Genomic DNA, 22,223 nt, shown 5'->3' with positions numbered 1-22,223 from the left:
CAGCTAGAGAATTGTTTGCATAATCGAGACCAATATCTTTCACTCACCCAGAATACAGTATCTGAATTCCAAGAATTGGGGTGCGGAGCTCCTCAAGAGACAAAATTACGACCCCTGATCTTTTTATTTTTTTCAGCCCTATTACAGCGCAAATACAAAGTCACTACAAGTTTGCTGATGGCCTGTCAAGAATATCATTCACACTTCAGTGAGCCAATCAAAGGAAATCCCCGTTTCATCAGCATTTTCGCCGCTAAAACATGACTTTGAAGATGTAATCCTTTCGGTTAGAGAAACAAAAAGCCATATGTTACACGTAAGCTATTTGAAAACGTTAATTACGTTCCAAGAAGACATCGGACTTGCAACTAAAGATAACATTTTTAAAAGTGACCTGAAATGAATTCCGATAAATAATTGATCTTCCAAAAAATATGTTCACGTTATACGGCTGAAGTGCAAAATACTATCCCTAGATTAACATTAAAAAAATGATTCAAAAAGTGGCTATTGAATTGAATTTATTTATGACCCGTTGTAAATCAAATGACAAACGGAGAACAATATAGACAAAAGAAAGACAGAAAATGACTAATAAAACAAAACCAAATTTCATAACATAATATAAGCAGAATGATTACACAAATAAAAATGATATACATTTACTGTTTTAAAACTGAACACCACAGGCGTCCATTTGCCTAGAACATCCGCCAAAAAGGCACGAGATACAGAAAATTTGGAAGCTTGGATGCGTTATACAGTTTAGCTAGTAGTCGGTGACTAACACGAAGTTTATTAGATATTATGCTACCGTCGGTACTGGACGTCCGGCACAGCAAATGACGAATGAGGAGATTTCTAGTTGCTTTAAGAGAATCACCGATTGTGAGGTCTAGATATTTCATTTCCAGTCCAGTAGCAACCGGCAATCCATTAAGATCAACTTTGAATCTTTCGGACGTTAAACTTTATGTTAATTTTTGAATATTCACGACACAAAATGGTAAGAAAATTGCCAAATACCAGTACTGTGCGGTTGGAGTTGAAGATATAATCCGCGTGCTTAATACGAGATACACCTATAATTCCTTCTAAAATACCAGAGGAAACCGCATGGGACTGTGCGTCCAGGATACAGTTATTAAATGCGATTGGGGCTATAAGAGCAAGTTGACTTACACCACGGTAGACAAGTATGGCTACCTCTGTATTCGTTAGGTAATTTGATTATGACGATTATATATATATATATATATATATATATATATATATATACATATATATATATATATATATATATATATATATATATATATATATATATATATATATATATATATATATATATATATATATATATATATATATATATATATATATATATATATATATATATATATATATATATATATATATACGATTTTACCTCTTTCAAAATTATATATGCAAGTGTGACTTTGAAAGGTCTTTTTATTAATGAGTCAGTGCAACATGTAAAATAGACAAACGTTGCCGAGTCTCTTGGTGCCATAGCAAATGAATGCATAGGTTTGAAATATCGTATTGCATTCTCAACAAGTAAATGGCCAAAAATGTTTTAATTTTATGGAAATTCAATATTTTTCCCAAACAAGTTTTCAAGATGTTGGACTTTTCTCTTATTCAATTCCTACTTGATGTATTGTGTCATGGTTTGGTTGTCAACATTCTCAAGCCATATACACCCACTCTGTGCGTTAAAAAATAAAGCTGCAAGAGTTTTTAAAAATGATCAGTCCCTGAATTCCGTGAGACCTAGGTACCATCAAATTAATTTTTTTTTTTTTTTTTGTTTGCTTAAATTTTACGTTCATTTACTTGCGTATGATTTTGATTCGAATTTTTTGCTCGTATCTATATGAAGAAAAGGAACATTATAATGAATATACAGATACTGATTCGGTTAGAATAATGGTCCCAATTACGGTTACATGAAAGTTTTCAATCAGGTATACAGGCCCTGAATTCCAGAATAGGCTTCTGGTGAAAGCTGAAGATAAGAGGGTCCTTGAGGAATTCTGTGATTCCGTGCACTTTAATTGCTTTAACCAGTTTTCTAGAGATACAGTGAGTGATTGATTTTGAAACGATCATATATTTGTAGCTGTTAGATTCATTCATTTGTGTGCATGATTGAGTCAGTGTCGGGATGTGTCAGAAATTATAATGACTTGTAGAGCATGAGTGTGAGTATAATTTAAAGTCCAATTTTAATTTCATTAAGTTCTGAATAGCTGATTTTTTGTTTAGAAAGGACAGAAGAGAGGAGAGAATTCACGGTCTTTTTTTTTATTCTGAGGAGGCGTATAAGAAATTGAGGTTCTTTTTTCTTTTCTTATCATCCCGAACACGGTGATATGCGCCTGGACTCACTTTGAAAATAGTCTGTAATCTTTCTTTTTCATTTGATACCATTGTATGGATATCTAATTGTTGTTTATGACCCATTTAATTAAATAATTTAAATGAAAAAGAAAATACTAAAAGCTATGGTTTGGCTGTCGTGGTTTAGCAGACCTGTGTGAAAGAAGGGATATTTTGTTGTCATCTGTATCCATCAGATCTCATTTGAATAGGCTGGGATTAGTAGCGAGGCTTTTAGTTGTAACTTTAGGGTGTTCGATTCTAATTTGATAACTTATAGAGTATTTGCTCTTAGTAGCAAGTGACATAAAAACGGTTAGATCTTGTTTATATTTTTGGTTAAGATGTGTCTTTGCCAAAGGCAGGAAATTGTCGGGGACTATACCATAGGTAATTAAAATAATAAATTCAAAGAAACAAAGGTCCGTAAAAGTAATCTTCATCCTATCTGTTTTATTGTTCTTATTTCACCAAAAATTATTTTTCAGAATCATGGAATTCCGCGGCGAACAACGAATCTGAAACAAAACAAACAAGTGTTTACCCAAGAGCCATACTCACCAGTGTCGCTTTCAACTGTAACCCAAGGGTAACAGTGGCTGCGACGCAACACGAAGCCTTGACACCAAACGTCTAGTTTATTTTAAGGTTTATCCTAAAGAATACTTTAAAGTTAAACAGGTTGACAGGGATCACTTTAAAGACATTATTATGGTATAAGAAATAGGATTTTCTCAATGCAACATTTTAATTTAAAACTTACAATGCAGCCCCGAAAACAGGCACGATGCAAGGCTGTATGACCATAGGCATCAGTTTGATTGACATTCGCTCCATGTTCTAAAAGCAGTTTCACTATGTTAGAATTTCCTTTGAAAGCAGCAGCATGCAGCGGGCTTCTATTTGCATAGTCTAACTCATTCACATCGACTCTTCTTTCTAAAGATGCTTTTACTTCACTTACACTTCCTTTAAAGATGGACTTCACAAGCTGCGGCTAGAAGAAAAATGACGTTCTCTTTTAATGGCTATTGTTTTGAAATGATTTTTTTTTCTAATATTACTTACACTTTTAATAAGGATGTGTGCCTGCAAGGCAATCTGAGCAGGTGTTTGCTTCCTACTAGAAGACCAAAACATAAAATAGTGCACAATTTCCCCATATTCAGAAAAATGAAAACTCTATTTCGAACTAGAAAAAAAATTGAGAAATGACGCTTACAGATATTGATGACCCAATTAATGCTTTAATACTTTGTCCCAAACGTGAAATTGACGCAATTTACAGCGTTATTTCTGAATGTACTAGCTAATCCTATATCCTTTGCCTCAAAACTCAACACCTATTAATTGTTTTTTTTTTGTGCATTAACGGTTCAATATATATGGTAATATGTTTATCACCAAGTTACATAAACGCATTACTAATAATTACCAACTGTCATTGTGTTGCATTATTATTTATAATGGTTTTGTTACTTGTACAGGAATTATCTGAGTGATAAATGATATGAAACAAAAGAAAGGTAAAGAAAATGGAGAAAGCTTTAAAATAAGAACTATGGAGGTGTGAAGTGAAGGCCATGGATAAAATTGCCAAGGATCTAGAAGATGCTAGACGGCATAATAGTAAAATATCGTACTGGCATGTTCATATATTGAGAGGGAGTAGTCAATCCGGACTTGTCCCACTTAAACATAGGAACGGGGCCACAATTAGTGACAAGGAAAGAGTTAAGAGAGATGGGCAGAACATTTTGAGAATTTGCTAAACCAAGACAGAGTTGCAGGAAAAGATATAGAGGAAAATTAAAAAGTTTGTGATACCTTGAAAATGAAGGAACATTTGTTTTGTGAGGAAGAATCAGCGACAGTGCTAAAAGGATTAAAAAATAATAAGGCTCCAGGAGCTGATAGTGTGGAAAATGAGTTTCTTCAATATGGTGGCTCTGAGGTTAGAAATAAATTACTGAAGATTATTAACATGATTTTTGAAAAAGAGGAAGTACCTAACGATTTTAGGAAAACCTTAGTTTAGCCACTTTATAAGAAATGTGATATGACTGAGTGTGGTAATTATCGAGGCATTAGTCTGCTTTCGGTAGGTAGCAAATTATTTAGTAATATTATACTGTTTAGACTGACAGAAGCTGTAAACAATGTTTTAAGAGAAGAAAAGTGCGGTTTAAAAGAAAAAGAGGATGTGTCGAAAAAAATTTCACTCTTAGGTTAATAATTGAGAGGTGCCTCAGTTTTCAAACACTTGGTCCTCAGTTTTAGAGATTATGAGCAAGCGTTCGATTCTGTTGATAAAATAACTTTAGCAAAGGAAAGGTTAGCAGCTGGTTTTGTATTAAATCAGTAGTTAACCAGGGTTGTGTTCTATCCCCCTTTGTATGGACTATTTTGATGGACTTCGTTTTACGGAGCACAAAAATGCAATGGGAAACCACAGAATGAAATGAGGAGGAAAAACTCTCCTGGACTTAGATTATGCTGATGATTTAAGCATCCTAGATGAAAGTGTGAGTAACATGAATGAACTTTTAGAGGTTTTGCGAGTTCAGGGTGCTAAAAAAGGTTTGAAAATTAATGTTAAGGTAACGAAAAGGTGATGTTTGGTAACGAAAAGATTGATCAAGTGGGCAGGTTTACTTATCTTGGTAGTATTATTAGTAAAGACGGTGGGAGCAGTGAAGATGTTAAAAGTAGAATAGCCAAGGCTCAGGGTGTTTTTCCACAGTAAAAAAAAGTTTGGAAGAACTTTTCTTGATTTTCAAGCCAATATATTTCCCTTGTTGTCAGACAGTTCGTGGTAACGAACTGTATAGTAATTCAAGCCAAGGGACGGTAAGTTTCCTGTATAGGGGTTTCGAACAAGGCGGTTTTAATAGTGCACTTCTTGTTTGGATCTGACCACTGGTCGATACAATCACCCATGGGGAAAAGAAACAAACAAATTAACATGCATCCATGATCTTTCTACTGGCAAAAAATACAAGCTTCCACATTTTTGCAGATAGGAGCTTGAAACCTCTACAGTAAGGTTCTCTCATACGCTGAATCTGATGGTGTGATTTTCATTAAAAGTCTATGGCTTTTAGGAGGTGTTTTCCCCTTTTTTTCAAAAATAGGGCAATTTTCTAAGGTCCGTAAATTTTGATGGGTAAAACTAAACTTGATGAAACTTGTATATTTAAAATCACCATAAAAATCCAATTCTTTTGATATATCAATTAGTATCAAAATTCTGTTTTTTAGAGTTTCGGTTACTATTGAGACGAGTCGCTCTTACTATACAGTTCGTTACCACGAAGTGTTTGATTTAAAATATACTTCATTAATAAAATATTTTAAAATTATAGGCAGTGCAGTCGCGCTGCCTAAGTAAAAAACGATGTTGGTACAACGTATTATTATTATTATTATTTTTTTCTTTAGACCAGGGCACTTCGCATCGAAGGTGTTGTCGTAGAAACTTCGAAAAGGGCTCATTCGATTGGAAATTGGAGTGGCCTGTGCCCTTTTTAAAAGTCAAAAGTGATTGGAAGGCAACTAACACCCCTTCCGCGCCCACCATTTCCCCAAACAAAACCAATCAAAATCTTGAGAAAGCCATTTCGGGCAGCGTGGTTGATTTCCAGATAGAAATTATGTTTTTGAGGAGGACACTCCCCCACAGCCCTCAAAGCAAGGGTTGTAAGCTATGCCCCGGGGGCATATGAGGCTTTTTATAGAAAGAGTTGTCGTAGAAACTTCAAAAAGGCTCATTCGATTGCAAATTCAAAGGGCTAGTGCCCTTTTTAATAGTCAAAAGTGACTGGAGGGCAACTAACCCCCTTCTCACGCCCACTTTTTCAAAACCATCAAATCCAGCCATTTTGTTCAACGTAGTAAAGTTCTGGAAATTAGGTCTTTGAGCATGACACCGCCCCCCCCCCCCAGCACTCCGGGCCAGGGTGGTAAGTCATGCCCTGGGGGCATAGAAGGTTTTTATAGAAAGCGTTGCCGTAGAAACTCCAAAAAGGGCTCATTTGATTGGAAATTGAAATGGCTAGTGCCTTTTTCAATAGTCGAAAGTAATTGGAAGGCAACTAACACCCATTCCACATCCACCATTTATCCAAACACATCCAATCAAAATTTTCGGATATTCATTTTGTTCAAAGTAGTTGAAAGGTCCGGAAATTATATCTTTGAGGATTACAGTCCCCGACAGCCCTCAGAGTACGGGTTGTAAGTTATTCCCTGGGGGCATATAAGGTTTTTATTGAAATCTTTGTCGTAGAAACTTAAAAAAGGATTCATTCGATTGGAAATTCAAAGGGCTAATGCCATCTTAATAGTCGAAAGGTATTTGAGGGCAACTAACCCCCCTCTCACGCCAACATTTTTTCCAAGCACATCCAATCAAAATTTTTAGATAGACATTTTGTTCAACGGAGTTAAAAACTTCAGAAATTAGGTCGTTGAGAATGATAACCCCCTCAGACCTCTCGGGGCAAGGGTTGTAAGTTATGCCCTGGGGGCACATAAGGTTTTTAGAGAAAGTGATGTTGTAGAAACTTCAAAAAGGGCTCATTCGATTGGAAATTAGAAGGGCTTGTGGCCTTTTTAATAGTCGAAAGTGATTGGAGGATAACTAACACCTCTCTCGCACTCACCAATTCCCCAAACACATCCAATCAAAATTTTGAGACAGCCATTTTCTTTGACGTAGTTAAAAAGCCTGGAAGTTATGTTTATAAGGATGACCCCCCCCCCCCAGAGCCCTCAGGGCAAGGGTTGTAAGTTATGCCCTGGGGGCACATAAGATTGTTGTAGAAGTGATATTGTAGAAACTTCAAAAAGGGCTCATTTGATTGGAAATTAGAAGAGCTTATGATCTTTTTAATAGTTGAAAGGGATTGGAGGATAACTAACACACCTCTCACACCCACCATTTCCCCAAACACATTCAATCAAAATTTTGAGATAGCCATTTTGTTTGACGCAGTTAAAAAGCCTGGGAATTATGTTTATAAGGATGACACCCCCTCCCCCCACAGCCCTCAGGGCAAGGGTTTGTAAGTTATGCCCTGGGGGCATGTAAGGTTTTTTTTTTTTAAGCGTTGTCGTATAAAATTTAAAAAGGTATTATTCAATTGGAGATAGAAACGGCTATTGCCCTTTTCAATAGTTAAAACCATTTCCCCAAACACATCCAATAAAAATTTTGAGATAACCATATTGTTCAACTTAGTTGAAAGCCCTCACAGCCCTCAGGGCAAGGGTTGTAAGTAATACCCTGGGGCATATAAGGTTTTTTATAGAAAGCGTTGCCGTAGAAACTTCAATAAGAGCTCATTCGATTGCAAATTGAAAGGCCTAGTGCGCTTTTTAATAGTCAGAAATAATTGAAGGGCAACTAGTCCCCTTCCCCAGCCCACCCTCCCAATTACCCATTATGTTTGAAAACTAAATGTTGCCGTAAGATTAAATCAAAATGCACTAAGTTCATGCTAATTTTTAATAAGGCATCTCAGCAGTATCCCAAGAACGACTAAGGGTATTATGTTCAAACTTTCGGGGCTACTTCTGCTCTTAAAATTTAACCTTAAAAGACAATGTCAATACAAAACGAACAGAAATTAATTTTAAAAAAACTTTTACCACAAAATAAGTTTTTCAAAGAAAGTAAAGAACTCTATTAAACCAAAAATGAGCAAAAATAAAATCAAATAATCTACCAAGCGTGAAACTACCACAAATCAGCATCGATAAATAAATGAAACCCAAAATCGAACTAGGGGTATTGGACAAGGTGGTTCTAATAGTGTACTTCTTGTTTTAATCTGACTCTAGTTTTAGGAGTTATGGGCTATTATATTTCTTAGTATTGGACTGGATCTCCTCTTACTAGGTTGCCAGCTACCGCTACGACCCAGATTATTTTAGTTTTTACTATGGGGCCGGGTCGTCTCTTACTAGGTTGCTAGCTACCGCTGCAATCTGGATTGTTTTCAAAATGTGCTTTTCAACTTTATGTTGTTATAAGCTGAGATTCGTCTTTTAATAGACTGCAGTTACAGCTATATCCATGATTCCATTACTATGGGCTCGAATTCGATCTTGACTGTTAAACTTGAATAAATTACAGCCATAGCTCCAGGGGCTCTTCATTCTCAGAGAGATAGTTTGTTTTTACCTATAAACTATTTTGAATAAGATGGTTATTTTAAAAGTTTGATCAGACTTCTTTAGGAAGAAAGCAGCAACAAAGTAATACGAGGGTCCTGGTTTCCCTCCGACTATTTTTCAGCATCCCTCTCAATATACACTGTCAGCTTCATTACTTCGGAAGCTCGTAAGGTATTGCAAACACGCCTATTTGATAAACTGGTTGCAAATATTGTCTTTTGATTTAGTTTGCTCAGCACGTTTATTATAACACTTACCTCACCATTTCATTTGATAACACTTCCATTATTGCCCCCGCTAAAATTCTCATTCAAGTTTTCAGAGAGGCAGTTGAAATTAAGAAAGATATAGGCTACACCAAAAAGTCGCTCTTAATAGAAACGATTAAAATGGACAATCAGTTAAACCATGATACCGATGATACTTACAAAATTCCTATTTACAGTATCGATCCTTTATGTAACTGTGGGGGGAATATCCTCCACAAAAACATAATTTGTATCTGGAAATCAGCTACGTAGAATAGAATGGCTATCTTAAAATTTTGATTAATGTCTTATTGATTAAATTGTTTGAAATAGTGGGCGTGGAAGGCGTGTTAGTTACCTTAAAATCACTTTTGACCCTTAAAAAGGGCACTAGAACTCTCGATTTCCAATCGAATGAGCCTCCTCTGAATTTTATACGACGACCCCTTTAGTGCCTCTGGGGAAAAAATAATAAATAATAATAATAAAACATTGGAGCCGTATGGCCGTTGCTATAGGCAAAACTATAGCATTGCCTCTGATAAATACTGCAATCTTAACTATAGTTAAGTTACCTATGCAAGTTAGTATAGGCAAGAATTGGTTCTGTATTACTATAATTAACATAAACCATTTTAAAACTATATTTTTAGGGCTATCTAAGTAGTAAAGCCATATAAGATACAAAACTAAATGGTATAAAGCGACCAAATCATCCATATTATGAGCCCATAAAGCGATCAAGCAAGTTATATTTGGAACCATGGACGAGATTGTGTAATGCAACCAGACATGTTTCTGGGCCAACACCCACATCCTGGGCTAGTCAGAGATGTATAGGGGATTACAAAAATCTGTGTGTAGTTTCACGAGCTCATTAATAGAACAACTAATGTTTTTGAAAAGGGTAATTACTTCTAGGTTCAATAACCAAATTAAACTTCGTCACATTACGTATTCAAAGGTTTATTTAGCCTTCTGTAAAAAATAGTCGTTTCAGTCATAGGGTTAGATAATCATTTTTTTTACTAAAGATACAGCCAAGCCGTGCATGTTTCTGAGTCAAAAATTGTCAAACACTAATAACCTCTAGGCTGAAGGTACCTTGCATCTTGTATAGAATTGATGTCATATAGTGTTAAATCATTTTGTCAAAAAATAACTCTATTTGCGAAAAGGTATTCCATTTGTGTAACTCTGCATTGAACGATCTTAATTAATGATTGAATAATAGGGACGAAACAGAGTTAGATAACATTTGCAAATTAGACTGTATGAAGATGCTAAAAAAGGTCGAAGGGGTTGTTAACTCAGGCAATTTATTATATATTTGGAATAGTATCAATCTATGGAAATGGTTAACGATAATAAAATGACCTTGTGAGTTGGCCTAGCTTTCATTATTTTTAGAGTAAGCTAGCATATCAAACGTTTAGAATGTCTATTAAAACATCGGAGATGTAAGAAAAGGAATTTGCATACATCATATGTCGAATAGATAGCTTAACATAGAGAAAATCTAAGTATAAGAATGAATAAATTCTCTATAAGATCAGATAAGATAAGATTTATTCTTCATTAGATACACATACAATATTACATGTTATTATTCCCCCAAAGGCTCATTGGCCTGTACAAAGGGGGAAGACACATGAATTGCTTACTCAGAGATGAAAAACAAAAGAAAATTTAAAATGATCACTTACTCACATACGAAGGAGAAGAAAAGAAAATATAGATAAAATGAAAACTATACAAAAAATAGAATAAATAAACTAAAGTAATTAATTCGATTAAATAGACAAAAAAATAAAAAAAAATAAAATAAAAAAATAAATTAAAATATAAAAAAAAACATCTATAAAGCCACAGAATTTTTAACAATTTGTTTTAAGCGAACCAAATGAGTGGCATCCTCGAGCTGCTTCAGGCAACTTAAGCCAAACAATATGACGCGCCAGTAGAGGATTAAAATCTGACCTTACGCAAGGAGTAAATGGAACTTGAACATGATTTGTGATATTACGAAGATTATAGTTATTTTGGTCAGAGGTAAAAGATAGCGGAACACTTAGGGGCCGTGGGAGGTCACCATGAAGCTGAGCAAAAGTAAAACATACACATGAAAGAATGTATAGTGACTCAAGATCAAGTAATGGCATAACTAATGAACGATTAGTTTCCTGTGTGAGGTTTCTAGCTTTATTATAAACTTTAGAAAGTGGCTTCAACAGTGAAGGAAAATTTCACACACACACAATTGAACAGTAAAAAACGTAAAATTAGATCAAGTAGTAAAAAAGGCTTTTCGAAATTGATCCTGGAAAAATATGTCTAAGTTCCCTTAAAAATTCCAAAACACCTGCTTATCCTCATTTTAATAAAAGCAATGTGACGTTTAAAAGATAGGTTTCATCAACAAGAATGCCCAAAAAACGAACATACCGGTCTTTAGATCTATGAATTATTCCATTTGGCTGGCGAATTTCTGATAACTGGGAATAAACCTGAGAAACACGCGAAAAAATCAAAAAGCTGGACTTAGAAAAATTTAGAGTAAGATAATTAGCATCAAGCCATAAAATCACCCTCTCAAACAACTTTTACAAATTCAATCGAAGCTCGCATTCGCAGTTTCCCATAGTGCCAAGTGTGCTGTCATCAGCAAAACAAACAAGGACATCAGAAGAAGGCGAACTATAGTTGCTACTATGGGCAAGGGAAGGCTTAGGATGACAAAGTCTACAGCAATTAATAAGTTTCTGCTTTTTTACAACTTAATAAAGATCATTTACATAGATCAAAAATAGCACAGGCCCTAAAACTGATCCCTGGGGGTCACCAAAATTGACTTGTGAGACCGGAAAAGTGGATCAACAGAAATTAAGCTATCCTTCAAATAAGACTGGAACCAAAAAATACACTTCCCCTTATGCCAAAATGAGACATCTTTGATAGAAAAATTTCATGGGTTAAGGAATCGAAAGCCTTACGAATATTCAGGAATACAGCAGCCGGAATCAATCCCGAATCGAACGCAGAATGAATAAAATTCAAAAGGGTCATACAGGCATGATCAGTGGAATGCTTCATTCGGAAACCAAATTGAAAATCAAGAAGAAATTTTTTGAATTTAAGAAAGTAAGAAGACGAGAAAGCATAGCCTTATCAAATATTTTACTAAATACTGATGAAATTGAAATTGGTCGATAATTGGCCGGATCATTTCTTGGTCCATGAAAGATAGCAAGTTTTGTTAGAGGCAATACTATTGAAGGAAGAATCGATTTAACTACCTTAGTAGGGATAGAATCTGGCCCAGATGAAGACGGATTTTTTAAGCCATAAACAATTTTAGTAATTTCATTTACTGTTACTGGCTCTTGAAACATAGAATTAACACAAGATGGCCCGAGGTATGATCTAATGTCCAGCTTAGGCCGAGACAAAGTAACTGTAGAAGTAATATTCTTACCAATATTAGCGAAGAATGAAGTGAATGCCTCTTGGACATTAAGCTCACCCTCCACAGCTTTATCACCAATGACCAGACTCATAGGTAAAGAACTAGATTGAAAGCCGGGATCAAGTACATAATTTATTACCTTTCAGATTTTGCGAATACCATTACCACACGCAGCAAAATTATTTAGATAATAGAGAGATTTGGCTTTCCTACACAAGAAATTATATATATTCCGGTAGATCTTGAATTGACAAAGACCAATAACACCTGCTGAAAGTGTAGCGCATTTAAAAGCTCTCCAGAGATTATTCTTCCTTCTCCAGCTTTTGAGAAGTCCGGATGTCATCCATGGGTTTAGAGGAACAATCCTTTTAGACCCATGATTAGAAGGTGATACTTTACAAATGCTAAGAATAGCCTCTTTTATGGTTCCATAAAAGGGCTCAAATAAACAAGAAAAATCCTTATCATTATCAAGCTACCTCCACGAATTTTCCGCTAATTTGGACCCAAAAAGAGATAACTCTTTCTCACCAAACATAACAGAATAGGAATTAAACACCTGAGCCTGGTTACTCTCCCCTGTTTAAAGCTGAATCGAGAATATATTGGAAAATAATCGGAGATATCACTAACTAAAATTGAGTTTTCCTTCAAACTAAGCGTAGAGAAGATATTGTCAATCAAAAAAGCTGTAACATTAGTTACTCGTGTGGGGATGGATGCACATGGTGGACTCCCTGCGGCAAGCATGGTCGAAAGAAAATCAACTGAAGCCGAAGACTTTGAATCCATCAAATTTCTTTTGAAGTCACCCATTATGATTAACTGACACGGACGTTTCAGTATTATGTCAAGTATTTCCTCAAGATTCCGAAGAAACAACGGAATAGCACCAATAGGAGAACGATAAATATTGCCTATGATTAGATCAATATCATTAAATCTAATTTCTATAAATTGTGACTCGAAAATACCTTCAAAATTCCTTGATAAGTCATCACGCAAGCAATAATGCAAATTGCATGATATATACATGGCAAGAGCTCCTTTAGCCATCTTGCATCGGTTTATACGTTCCATTTTATAACCATGGATATCCAATAGCATTTCATTGCCAGACTCCAAAAACGTCTCACATAAACCCACAACATGAGGCTGTCCATCCAAAACAATTTGTCTAAAATTATCTTTTGACGAGGAGAGACCCTGGATGTTAAGCTGAAGTGCCGTCAGATAATTAATTCCTTTGGTAACATCCTCCCCCCCCCAAAAAAAAAAAAATCGGAAACATATTTACTATTACAAATAGGGTTTATATTAAACGGATTTTGATTAGCCTGGAATAACATTTACAAAATCTAAGTATCAGAGCGAATAAATTTTTTCTATCAGCATCATTAACAGATACAACGGATAAAATTGAGAAAATCTAAGCATCAGAATAAATGAATTCTTTATCAATATCATTTGACGGATACGTTTGATCGTATCAGAGTGAATAAATTCTTTATCATTGTCTTTTGTCAGATATGATTGATAAAATTGAGAAAATCTAAGCATCAGAGCGAATAAATTGTGTATCAATGTCTTTTGACAGATACGTTTGATAACACTGCTTCAAATATCTTGGAAAAGACTGTAGTATGAAAAGACATAAAAAATGCAGTTTTTGGTAAAAACTCGTATATTTATATTTTTTGTTTTTTGATTAATTGCAAACAGGAACAAGTCTACGGCTTTTTCTTCTTTGGATTAGTAGGAGACGTTCGTCAAAGAATCAGGCTGGTAACTAAGTCCAAAATATGCAATGTTTAGCTCTTGTAATGATCGTCTTTTAATACAAACATAATGATATTATGGATTCTGTACTGATAACATTGGACGTGATCGTCTATTACTAGGTTGTTAGCTACCACTGCAACCCGGAAAAATAAAATCTATTTTAAAATTTCAGTCACTATTAACTATAGTTCGTCCTTTAATGTATTTTTGTTTTGATTTGACCTTTTTTTAGGGGTTATGGGTTTTTATATTTCTCAGCATTTGACGTTATCGTCTCTAACTACGTTGCTAGCTACCGCTGCAACCCAGATTATGATGAACTCTATCGGACCTTTATGTAAACTTTACTAACCTATACTATGGTTCAGTGGCCTATAAAATTTAGTATAGGTAAGAGGTCATTCTTTATTATAAAAAAAACAATTTTTAGAATAAAATCATTTTTTTTGACACAAAAAAGCATTTTCGTGCACAAGATGATATACTTTAATGGATGTTTTGGGTAACAGCGATGACGACAAAGTTCGTTTTTTACTATTTCCTGCTATATTCCGTCTTAATATATATTATTTTTCATAAACTGTGATATATTATTTAAGATCTGTTTTATAACGAGTATTGTTAAATTCTTCGACATGGTAACAAGATAAGAGAATTATGAAACTATCTATGGTGAATTACATTCTCGATTAAGGGATATTAATTTTTTTTTCACCAGCCTGTTGAAACTCGATTTCATTATGCTTAGTCAAACGTCATTGACAACATCGACTGAAAAATTACGCCATTATTTTTTCTTGGCACAGGTTTTTCTAAAATTATCTTTTTACTTTTTTTTAAGACAGAGTTAAATGTAGCAAAATACTTTGAGTATTTGGGGCTTCATATTTTGGAGTCAAATGTTTTGATTAGTAGAATATTTAAAAAATATCTTTAAAATTCTTTATTGTTTGTCCGTCACTTAACAATTGCTATTTATAAGACTCAAAGCTTATCTTTTAGAGGGTTTAAATATGGAATTTGAAGCAACTAGTTTTTTGAAGGAGAACAAAAGCGATGCCACTGTTCTTTGTAAAGAAACAGTAGATAGGGAAGGAGCACAAAGTGTCACTGGACAGGATATAAATACTCTAGACGAACCATTAGCAGTAACTAAAATGGAAAATTCTGAGAATGTTGACAAACAATTCAATGACGTAAACCAGTTTGCAGCAAAAGATGGCGAAAATACAGAAAGAACTACTGATCTTTGTAAAGAAACCGTAGATACGGAAGGAGCAAAAAGTGTCACCGAACAGGATATAAACGCTCTTGGCGAACAAATAGCAGTAACTAATATGCAAAATTCTGAGAATGTTGATGAACAACGCAACGACGTAAGCCAGTTTGCTGCAAAAGATGGTGAAAATAGTAAAAGAAGAATGAGAGACTCTCCTGAAAATGCCAGTGCCCTATTCAGAGACAAAAGGGGCCCCTTTGGAGCACCTTTGGGCCTTCTATCAACTGAAAATGAAAACCAATATCCCGTCCTATTGACTGGGATCAAGGTACATGTTAAAATCGTTGATGTGCTTGCAGAAGTCGAAGTTGTTCAAACTTATAAAAACCTTGAGATGCAACCAATAGAAGCCATATACAAATTTCCTGTTGATGAAGGCTCGGCAGTGTATTATTTTAGCGCTTCGTTTGAAAATAGAGAAATCCTTGGGATTGTTAAAGAGATAGAAGAAGCGAAAAAGAACTATGAAGAAGCTCTTGAGAGCAAGCAAAGCGCATTCCTTCTTGAAGAAAAGCTTCCTGATGCTTTCAAGGCGAGGATTGGTAATATACCTCCAAATAGTGCAGTGGATATAACAATAAAGTATGCTTTCGAGTTACCGGTTGTTGAAGATGGTCTGATTAGGTTTTCACTACCAACCACAATTGCACCAAGATATATACCCAGACAAGATACATCAGATGTTGCCACAGACTTGGCCAGTATACAATACAGACTAGATGCTGGATATGGACTTCTATTCACTGCAGATGTTACGATGATGTCAAAAATAATTGAAATCCGTTCACCTTCACATAATCTTCATACAAATCTCGAGGGTAAGCGAGCAAATATAAACGCAATCGAGGAGAAAGTGAAAATGAATGAAGATTTGGTTTTCCTTATCCAAGTTGAAGATTCTCATAAACCAAGACTAATCACTGAAAAGTCAGAAGATGGAACATATGCTGCAATGATAACCTTAGTACCATCCATTGATGTGAAGACACAGAAGACAGAACTTGTTTTCCTTATTGACCGCAGTGGGTCAATGCAAGGGGAATCTATATCACAGGCGAAGGAGGCGCTTTTGATCTTTCTTCAGTCACTTCCTATGGATTGTTATTTCAATATTATTGGCTTCGGTTCAACATATACATCGCTATTTCCCAAATCTGTTCAATATACAGAAGATTCACTGAGAGCTGCCAAGGAACATGTCAAAGGTCTGGGTGCCAATTTAGGTGGAACTGAAATATATGTTCCACTTGATTTTGTGTTTAAGCAGCCAACTGTTGAAGGTTATTTACGACAGATTTTTGTCCTCACGGATGGAGAGGTATCAAATACAGAACGGGTGCTTTCTCTCGTTCGGTCTTTCTCAAGTAAGAGTCGCGTTTTTGCTCTTGGCTTAGGGCGGAGTGCCTCACACCATCTCGTTGGTGGTATTGCACGTCTTGGTGGTGGTACAGCAGCCTTTGCAACTGTATCAGAAGAGCTCCGAAAGAAGGTCATGAATCAACTAAAAAATGCTCTTCAACCATCTTTTACTGATGTCTCTATCACTCTGCAATATGATGGAACAGAGCTAAACACTAATGCCAACCAGAAAATTCGCCAGTGCCCTTCAAAGATACCACCCATTTTTGATGGAACTCGGTTTGTTGTTTACATTATAATGAATGACGAATGCTTACTTTCAAGTGCTTCCATCACCTGCTCCTCTCCAGATGGCCCTTTGAAATTTGATGTCGACGTTTCTCAAAGCTTGTCGCTGTCTGGCATAATCCATAGGCTTGCGGCAAAGAAGCTCATCCAAGAGCTAACTTACGAAAATCTGGGTGACGGAGAAGAGATAAAGAAGGAAGTCGTCGCCTTGGGCATTAAATATGATTTAGTTTCAAAGTATACAGCTTTTGTTGCTGTAGATAGAGAAAGTAGAACTATGCTGGACAACTGTTGGGCCGCTCTCAAAACTCGTGAGGTTCCACTGGACCTAGCTAGAGGCTGGCATGGCAGGTCTTCAGGTGGTATGAAATCCTTTGCAGTAGGAAACACAGTTATGGGCTGTGCCCCAAGAGTTGCTATGAATTCTATGCCTATGGCGTTTGCATGTTCTGCTCCAAGAAACACAGTTATGGGCTGTGCCCCAAGAGTTGCTATGAATTCTATGCCTATGGCGTTTGCATGTTCTGCTCCAAGAAACACAGTTATGGACTGGGCCCCAAGAGTTGCTATGAATTCTATGCCTATGGCGTTTGCATGTTCTGTTCCAAGAAACACAGTTATGGGCTGTGCCCCAAGAGTTGCTATGAATTCTATGCCTATGGCGTTTGCATGTTCTGCTCCAAGAAACACAGTTATGGGCTGTGCCCCAAGAGTTGCTATGAATTCTATGCCTATGGCGTTTGCATGTTCTACTCCAAGAACTGCAAGAATGGAGAAGAGGAGCAAAGGAATTCAAAGTGAGGAAGATGGAGGATACATGTTTTCAATAAGAGGGAGTCGACCCGCAGAAGTGGAGAGTTCTTTGATTCAACCTACAGAAAGCACCTTTGTCCAAATAGTCGGATTCCAAAATTTCAACGGTGCTTTTCCTTTAGAAGACAAGCTGTGCGCTTTACTAGGTGTAGACCTTAAAACAGTGAGAAGCGAAGCACAGAGGCTAGATCTACCAGAGGAGTGCGTGATGGCGCTTTTGGTTATTAAATACATTGAAGAGCATTTCCCTAATGAAAAAGATACTTGGGATCTGGTTGTGATGAAGACGAAGAATTTTCTAGAAAGTGAGTCGAAAATGAAGTCGAAAGATGTGGCTTTTTTGTGCAAAAATATAATTATTTGAAACACCAAACGCAAAACTTTTTGTGCGGGTCTGTAATGTTTGAACCTGTAAATGTCTTCGTAACCGTGTAAACTGTTTTGTCAACAAGCTTTTTTTTATGTGTTGTGAATATGTGTATACTTGTATATACGAACCCCCCCCCATATACAACGAGAAGATGGGTCCCCTGATTGGTTCAAAGGACCCCAACAAGGATATTTAGAAGAATAATTATTTGTGGTTTTAAGGTCCTCCCCGCCCCCTCTATGGAAATTTTTCCTTATCCGTCTTAAGCGCAACTTAATATCAGGTTAAATATTTTTTTCGAGTTGGGGGGGGGGAGGTCAAAGGAAGATTTACCTTAGTAATCTTCTAGGATATTAGCTACTCACAATATCCGCTAGCACTGTACCGAAAGGTGAGGTTGTTCATAAGTATATCTACTTTCTTTTTAATTACAACAAAATTTTCCTACAACAAAATCCTTGTCTGTAATTTGCGATGCTTTTTAAGGGTTCCCTTCTTTAAAAACAGTGTTTTCACATACCATCTCAGTTTCTTAGTGTCAGCAGCAATCTTTGTCTTAATATTGTACGCTTATAAATGATTTGGACTATAATATGAATGGCTTAAAAAAGAAACCTGTATTTTTAATGAGTCCTTGTGTGAGTTTTGTATTTAAAATTATTTGTTTCTAATACAAATATATTATCTGAAAAAAAGCTTATCTTTTAGAGGGTTTAAATATGGAATTTGAAGCAACTAGTTTTTTGAAGGAGAACAAAAGCGATGCCACTGTTCTTTGTAAAGAAACAGTAGATAGGGCAGGAGCACAAAGTGTCACTGGACAGGATATAAATACTCTTGACGAACCATTAGCAGTAACTAAAATGGAAAATTCTGAGAATGTTGACAAACAATTCAATGACGTAAACCAGTTTGCAGCAAAAGATGGCGAAAATACAGAAAGAACTACTGATCTTTGTAAAGATTAAATAAAAAAAACAAGTTTTTTTAACTGAAAGTAAGGAACGACGTTAAAACTTAAAACGAACAGAAATTATTCCGTATATGAAGGGGACTGTCCCCTCCTCAACGCCTCGCTCTTTACGCTAAAGTTTTTTTATTGTTAAAAAAAATAGAGTTGTGAGAAAGTCAAACTTTAGCGTAAAGAGCGAGGCGTTGAGGAGGGGACAGCCCCTTCATATACGGAATAATTTCTGTTCGTTTTAAGTTTTAACGTCGTTCCTTACTTTCAGTTAAAAAAACTTGTTTTTTTTATTTAATTTTTGAACGTTTTTGAATTAATGCAGGTTTTGATTTTGGCTCACCGTACATGAATAATTAAAACAAAATTTGCATATTATATTTGGCTAAATGGCTTTCTCGAAACTTGTTTAATTTTATTTACGAACGTTTTTATTAGTAATAAATATACGTAACTTAGAATTAACTTACGTAACGAACTTCTATATTCATAAATTTTTAACATGTATTTTAGGGGGTCCGCCCCCTAGTCAATACCCTGATCTTTAAACTATAGTTAAAATTTTTTTTTTACAGTTCTTTAAAAATGACCTCTTAATCACAATCAGTTGATCCGTTGAAAAACTTGTTTTTTTTTATTTAATTCCTGATATTTTTCTTTAATAATGCTGGGAAATCCGGCGCCCCCTTCATAGCAATGTCCCTTCCCCCATGAAAACTTCCTTCATGGAAAGATCCTTCCATATAGCCCCCGACCCACTCCTTCCCCCAACTACCAGAAAAAATCTCCTCTGAAAAAGTCTGTATACTTCCCAATAACCAATACTATATGTTAACATTGAGTAAAGTTCATAACTTTCAGCCCTCCCCCTGGGGACTTTGGGGGATCAAGTCATCCAAAAGACATTTTTATCATATTTTCGACCATGCTGAACAAAATGGCTATCTCAAAATTTTGATCAGGTGACTTTGGGAAAAAAAGAGCGTGGGAGGGGGCCGAGTTGCCCTCCAATTTTTTTTGGTAAATTAAAATGGGAACTATAACTTTTATTTTCCGTTCAAATGAGCCCGCTACCTATTTTCTAGTACCACGGGGTCTATAATAAAACCCCTGGGTAAAAAAAAAAAAAAAAAAAAACAAAAAAACAAAAAAATAACCACGCACCCGTGATCTTTCTTATGGGAAAAAACGGAAAATTCAACATTTTTGTAGATAGGAGCTTGAAACCACTACAGTAGGGTTATCGGATACGCTGAATATAATGATGTAATTTTCATTAGGGCTCTATAACTTTTAGGGGGTATTTCCCCCTCTTTTCGAAAATCAGCCAAATTTTCTCAGGCGCGTAACTTTTGATGGGTAAGCTTAAACTTAATGAAACTTGTATATTTGAAATCAGAATTTAAATCTGATTCTTTTGATGCATCTATTGGTATCAAAATTCCGTTTTTTAGAGTTTCGGTTACCATTGAGCCGGGTCGCTCCTTACTTACAGTTCGTTACCACGAACTGTTTGAAACCGTAGATACGGAAGGAGCAAAAAGTGTCACTGAACAGGATATAAACGCTCTTGGCGAACAAATAGCAGTAACTAATATGCAAAATTCTGAGAATGTTGATGAACAACGCAACGACGTAAGCCAGTTTGCAGCAAAAGATGGTGAAAATAGAAAAAGAAGAATGAGAGACTCTCCTGAAAATGCCAGTGCCCTATTCAGAGACAAAAGGGGTATAAATAATAACCACCATGGGAGGGGTTACACGAGTATGTGTGGCATAAGTAGAGGTAGAGGACAAGCATTTAATAACAGAAATAGTCAGTACGGATGATCGGGGTAGAGGCAGAGGAGGTGGGAACTTTAAAGGAGGTAGAGAAATATATGACTCTAACAGAGGTAGAGGAAGGTTTTGTAACAGAAGTAGAGAAGGTACAGGTTTTAAAAGAGGCCGAGGAGGGTTAGATTTTGAAAGTGGCCGGGATGGGTCAAATAATAACAGAGGAGAGGGAAGGTCAGATTTTAATAGAGATCAAGAAAGCTCAAATGTTAAGAGAGGCCGAGGAGGAACAAATTTTCAAAGAGGCCTAAGAGGGTCTGGTAATAACAGAGGAAGAGAAAGGCTAGATTATAATAGAGGTGGAGGAAGGTCAGATTTTCAAAGACGACGAGGACGGTCAAATTTTCAAAGAGATCCAGGATGCTCAGATTTTCAAAGAGGTCAAGAAGGGTCAGATAATAACAGAGGAGGAAGAAGGTTAGACTTTAAAAAAGGCCAAGGAAGGTCAGATTTTCGAAGCGACCGAGGAGAGTCAGATTTTCAAAATGACCGAGAAGGGTCAAATTTCCAAAACAGCCGAGAAGGGTCAGATAATAACAGAGGAAGAGGATGGTTAGATTTTAACAGAGGTCGAGGAAGGTCAAATGTTAACAGAAGCCAAGGAAGGTCAGATTTTCGGAGAGGCCGAGGTGGCTCGGATTTTCAAAGAGGCCGAGAAGGGTCAGATAATAACAGAGGAAGAGGAAGGTTAGAATTTAACAAAGGCCAAGGAAGGTCATATTTTCGAAGCGACCGAGGAAAGTCAGATTTTCAAAATGACCGAGATGGGTCAAATTTCAAAAACGGCGAAGAAGGGTCAGATAATCACAGAGAAAGAGGACGGTTAGATTTTAACATAGGCCAAAACAGTTCAGATTTTCAAAGAGGCAGAGGAGAATCAGATGTTCAAAGAGGCTGACGAGGTTCATATTTTCAATTTGGCCGAGAAGGGTCAGATTTTCAAAATAACGGAGAAGGGTCAGATAATAACAGAGGAAGAGAAAGGTTAGATTTTAACAGAGATCGAGAAGGGTCAGATTTTCAAAATGGCCGAAAAAGGTCGGATAATAACAGAGGAAAAGGACGGTTAGATTTCAACAAAGGCCGAGGAATATCAGATTTTTGAAGAAGCCGAGGAGGATCAAATTTTCAAAGAGGCCGAGGAGGTTCAGATTTTCAAAATGGCCGAGAAGATTTTCAAAATCAGAACCAACTGGAGAAGACAGATGGTGCTTTGCACAGTTATATTACAA

The 22,223-nt window shown here is 36.1% G+C and overlaps 3 protein-coding genes across 3 annotated transcripts in view; 2 read left to right on the top strand and 1 right to left on the bottom strand.

Moving 5' to 3' along the window:
- LOC148951193 (uncharacterized) overlaps positions 1-22,223 on the bottom strand; it is a 188,979-nt gene that overhangs the window by 105,732 nt on the left and 61,024 nt on the right. Inside the window, exon 2 of the mRNA XM_089090706.1 lies at positions 3,170-3,403. Coding sequence (XP_088946832.1) covers positions 3,170-3,403 — 234 coding nt within the window. The remainder of the gene's footprint in view (positions 1-3,169; positions 3,404-22,223) is intronic.
- On the top strand, positions 15,606-17,658 carry LOC148951195 (von Willebrand factor A domain-containing protein 5A-like). The gene is made up of 2 exons (XM_089090347.1): positions 15,606-17,573; positions 17,629-17,658. Exons 1-2 carry the CDS (start codon positions 15,699-15,701, stop codon positions 17,656-17,658), a joined length of 1,905 nt encoding a protein of 634 aa, XP_088946473.1. The 5' UTR covers positions 15,606-15,698.
- On the top strand, positions 17,693-18,188 carry LOC148951194 (uncharacterized). The gene has a single exon (XM_089090177.1). The coding sequence runs from the start codon at positions 17,706-17,708 to the stop codon at positions 18,186-18,188; it is 483 nt and encodes a 160-aa protein (XP_088946303.1). The 5' UTR covers positions 17,693-17,705.

The sequence above is a fragment of the Artemia sp. Qi Xiang Cuo genome, chromosome 6, assembly GCF_049724085.1.
Source record: "Artemia sp. Qi Xiang Cuo chromosome 6, ASM4972408v1, whole genome shotgun sequence".
In the NCBI taxonomy this organism is placed as follows: domain Eukaryota; kingdom Metazoa; phylum Arthropoda; class Branchiopoda; order Anostraca; family Artemiidae; genus Artemia; species Artemia sp. Qi Xiang Cuo.
This window is presented reverse-complemented; position numbering and strand designations above follow the sequence as displayed.

What these genes read in the sequence shown, in the direction of transcription:
- LOC148951195 (XM_089090347.1), top strand. Translation starts at nt 15,699, where the DNA reads ATGCAACCAATAGAAGCCATATACAAATTTCCTGTTGATGAAGGCTCG. An exon ending in TTATGGACTGGGCCCCAAGA is followed by an intron (nt 17,574 to 17,628) that starts GTTGCTATGAAT and finishes CAAGAAACACAG; the next exon opens with TTATGGGCTGTGCCCCAAGA.
- LOC148951194 (XM_089090177.1), top strand. Translation starts at nt 17,706, where the DNA reads ATGGGCTGTGCCCCAAGAGTTGCTATGAATTCTATGCCTATGGCGTTT.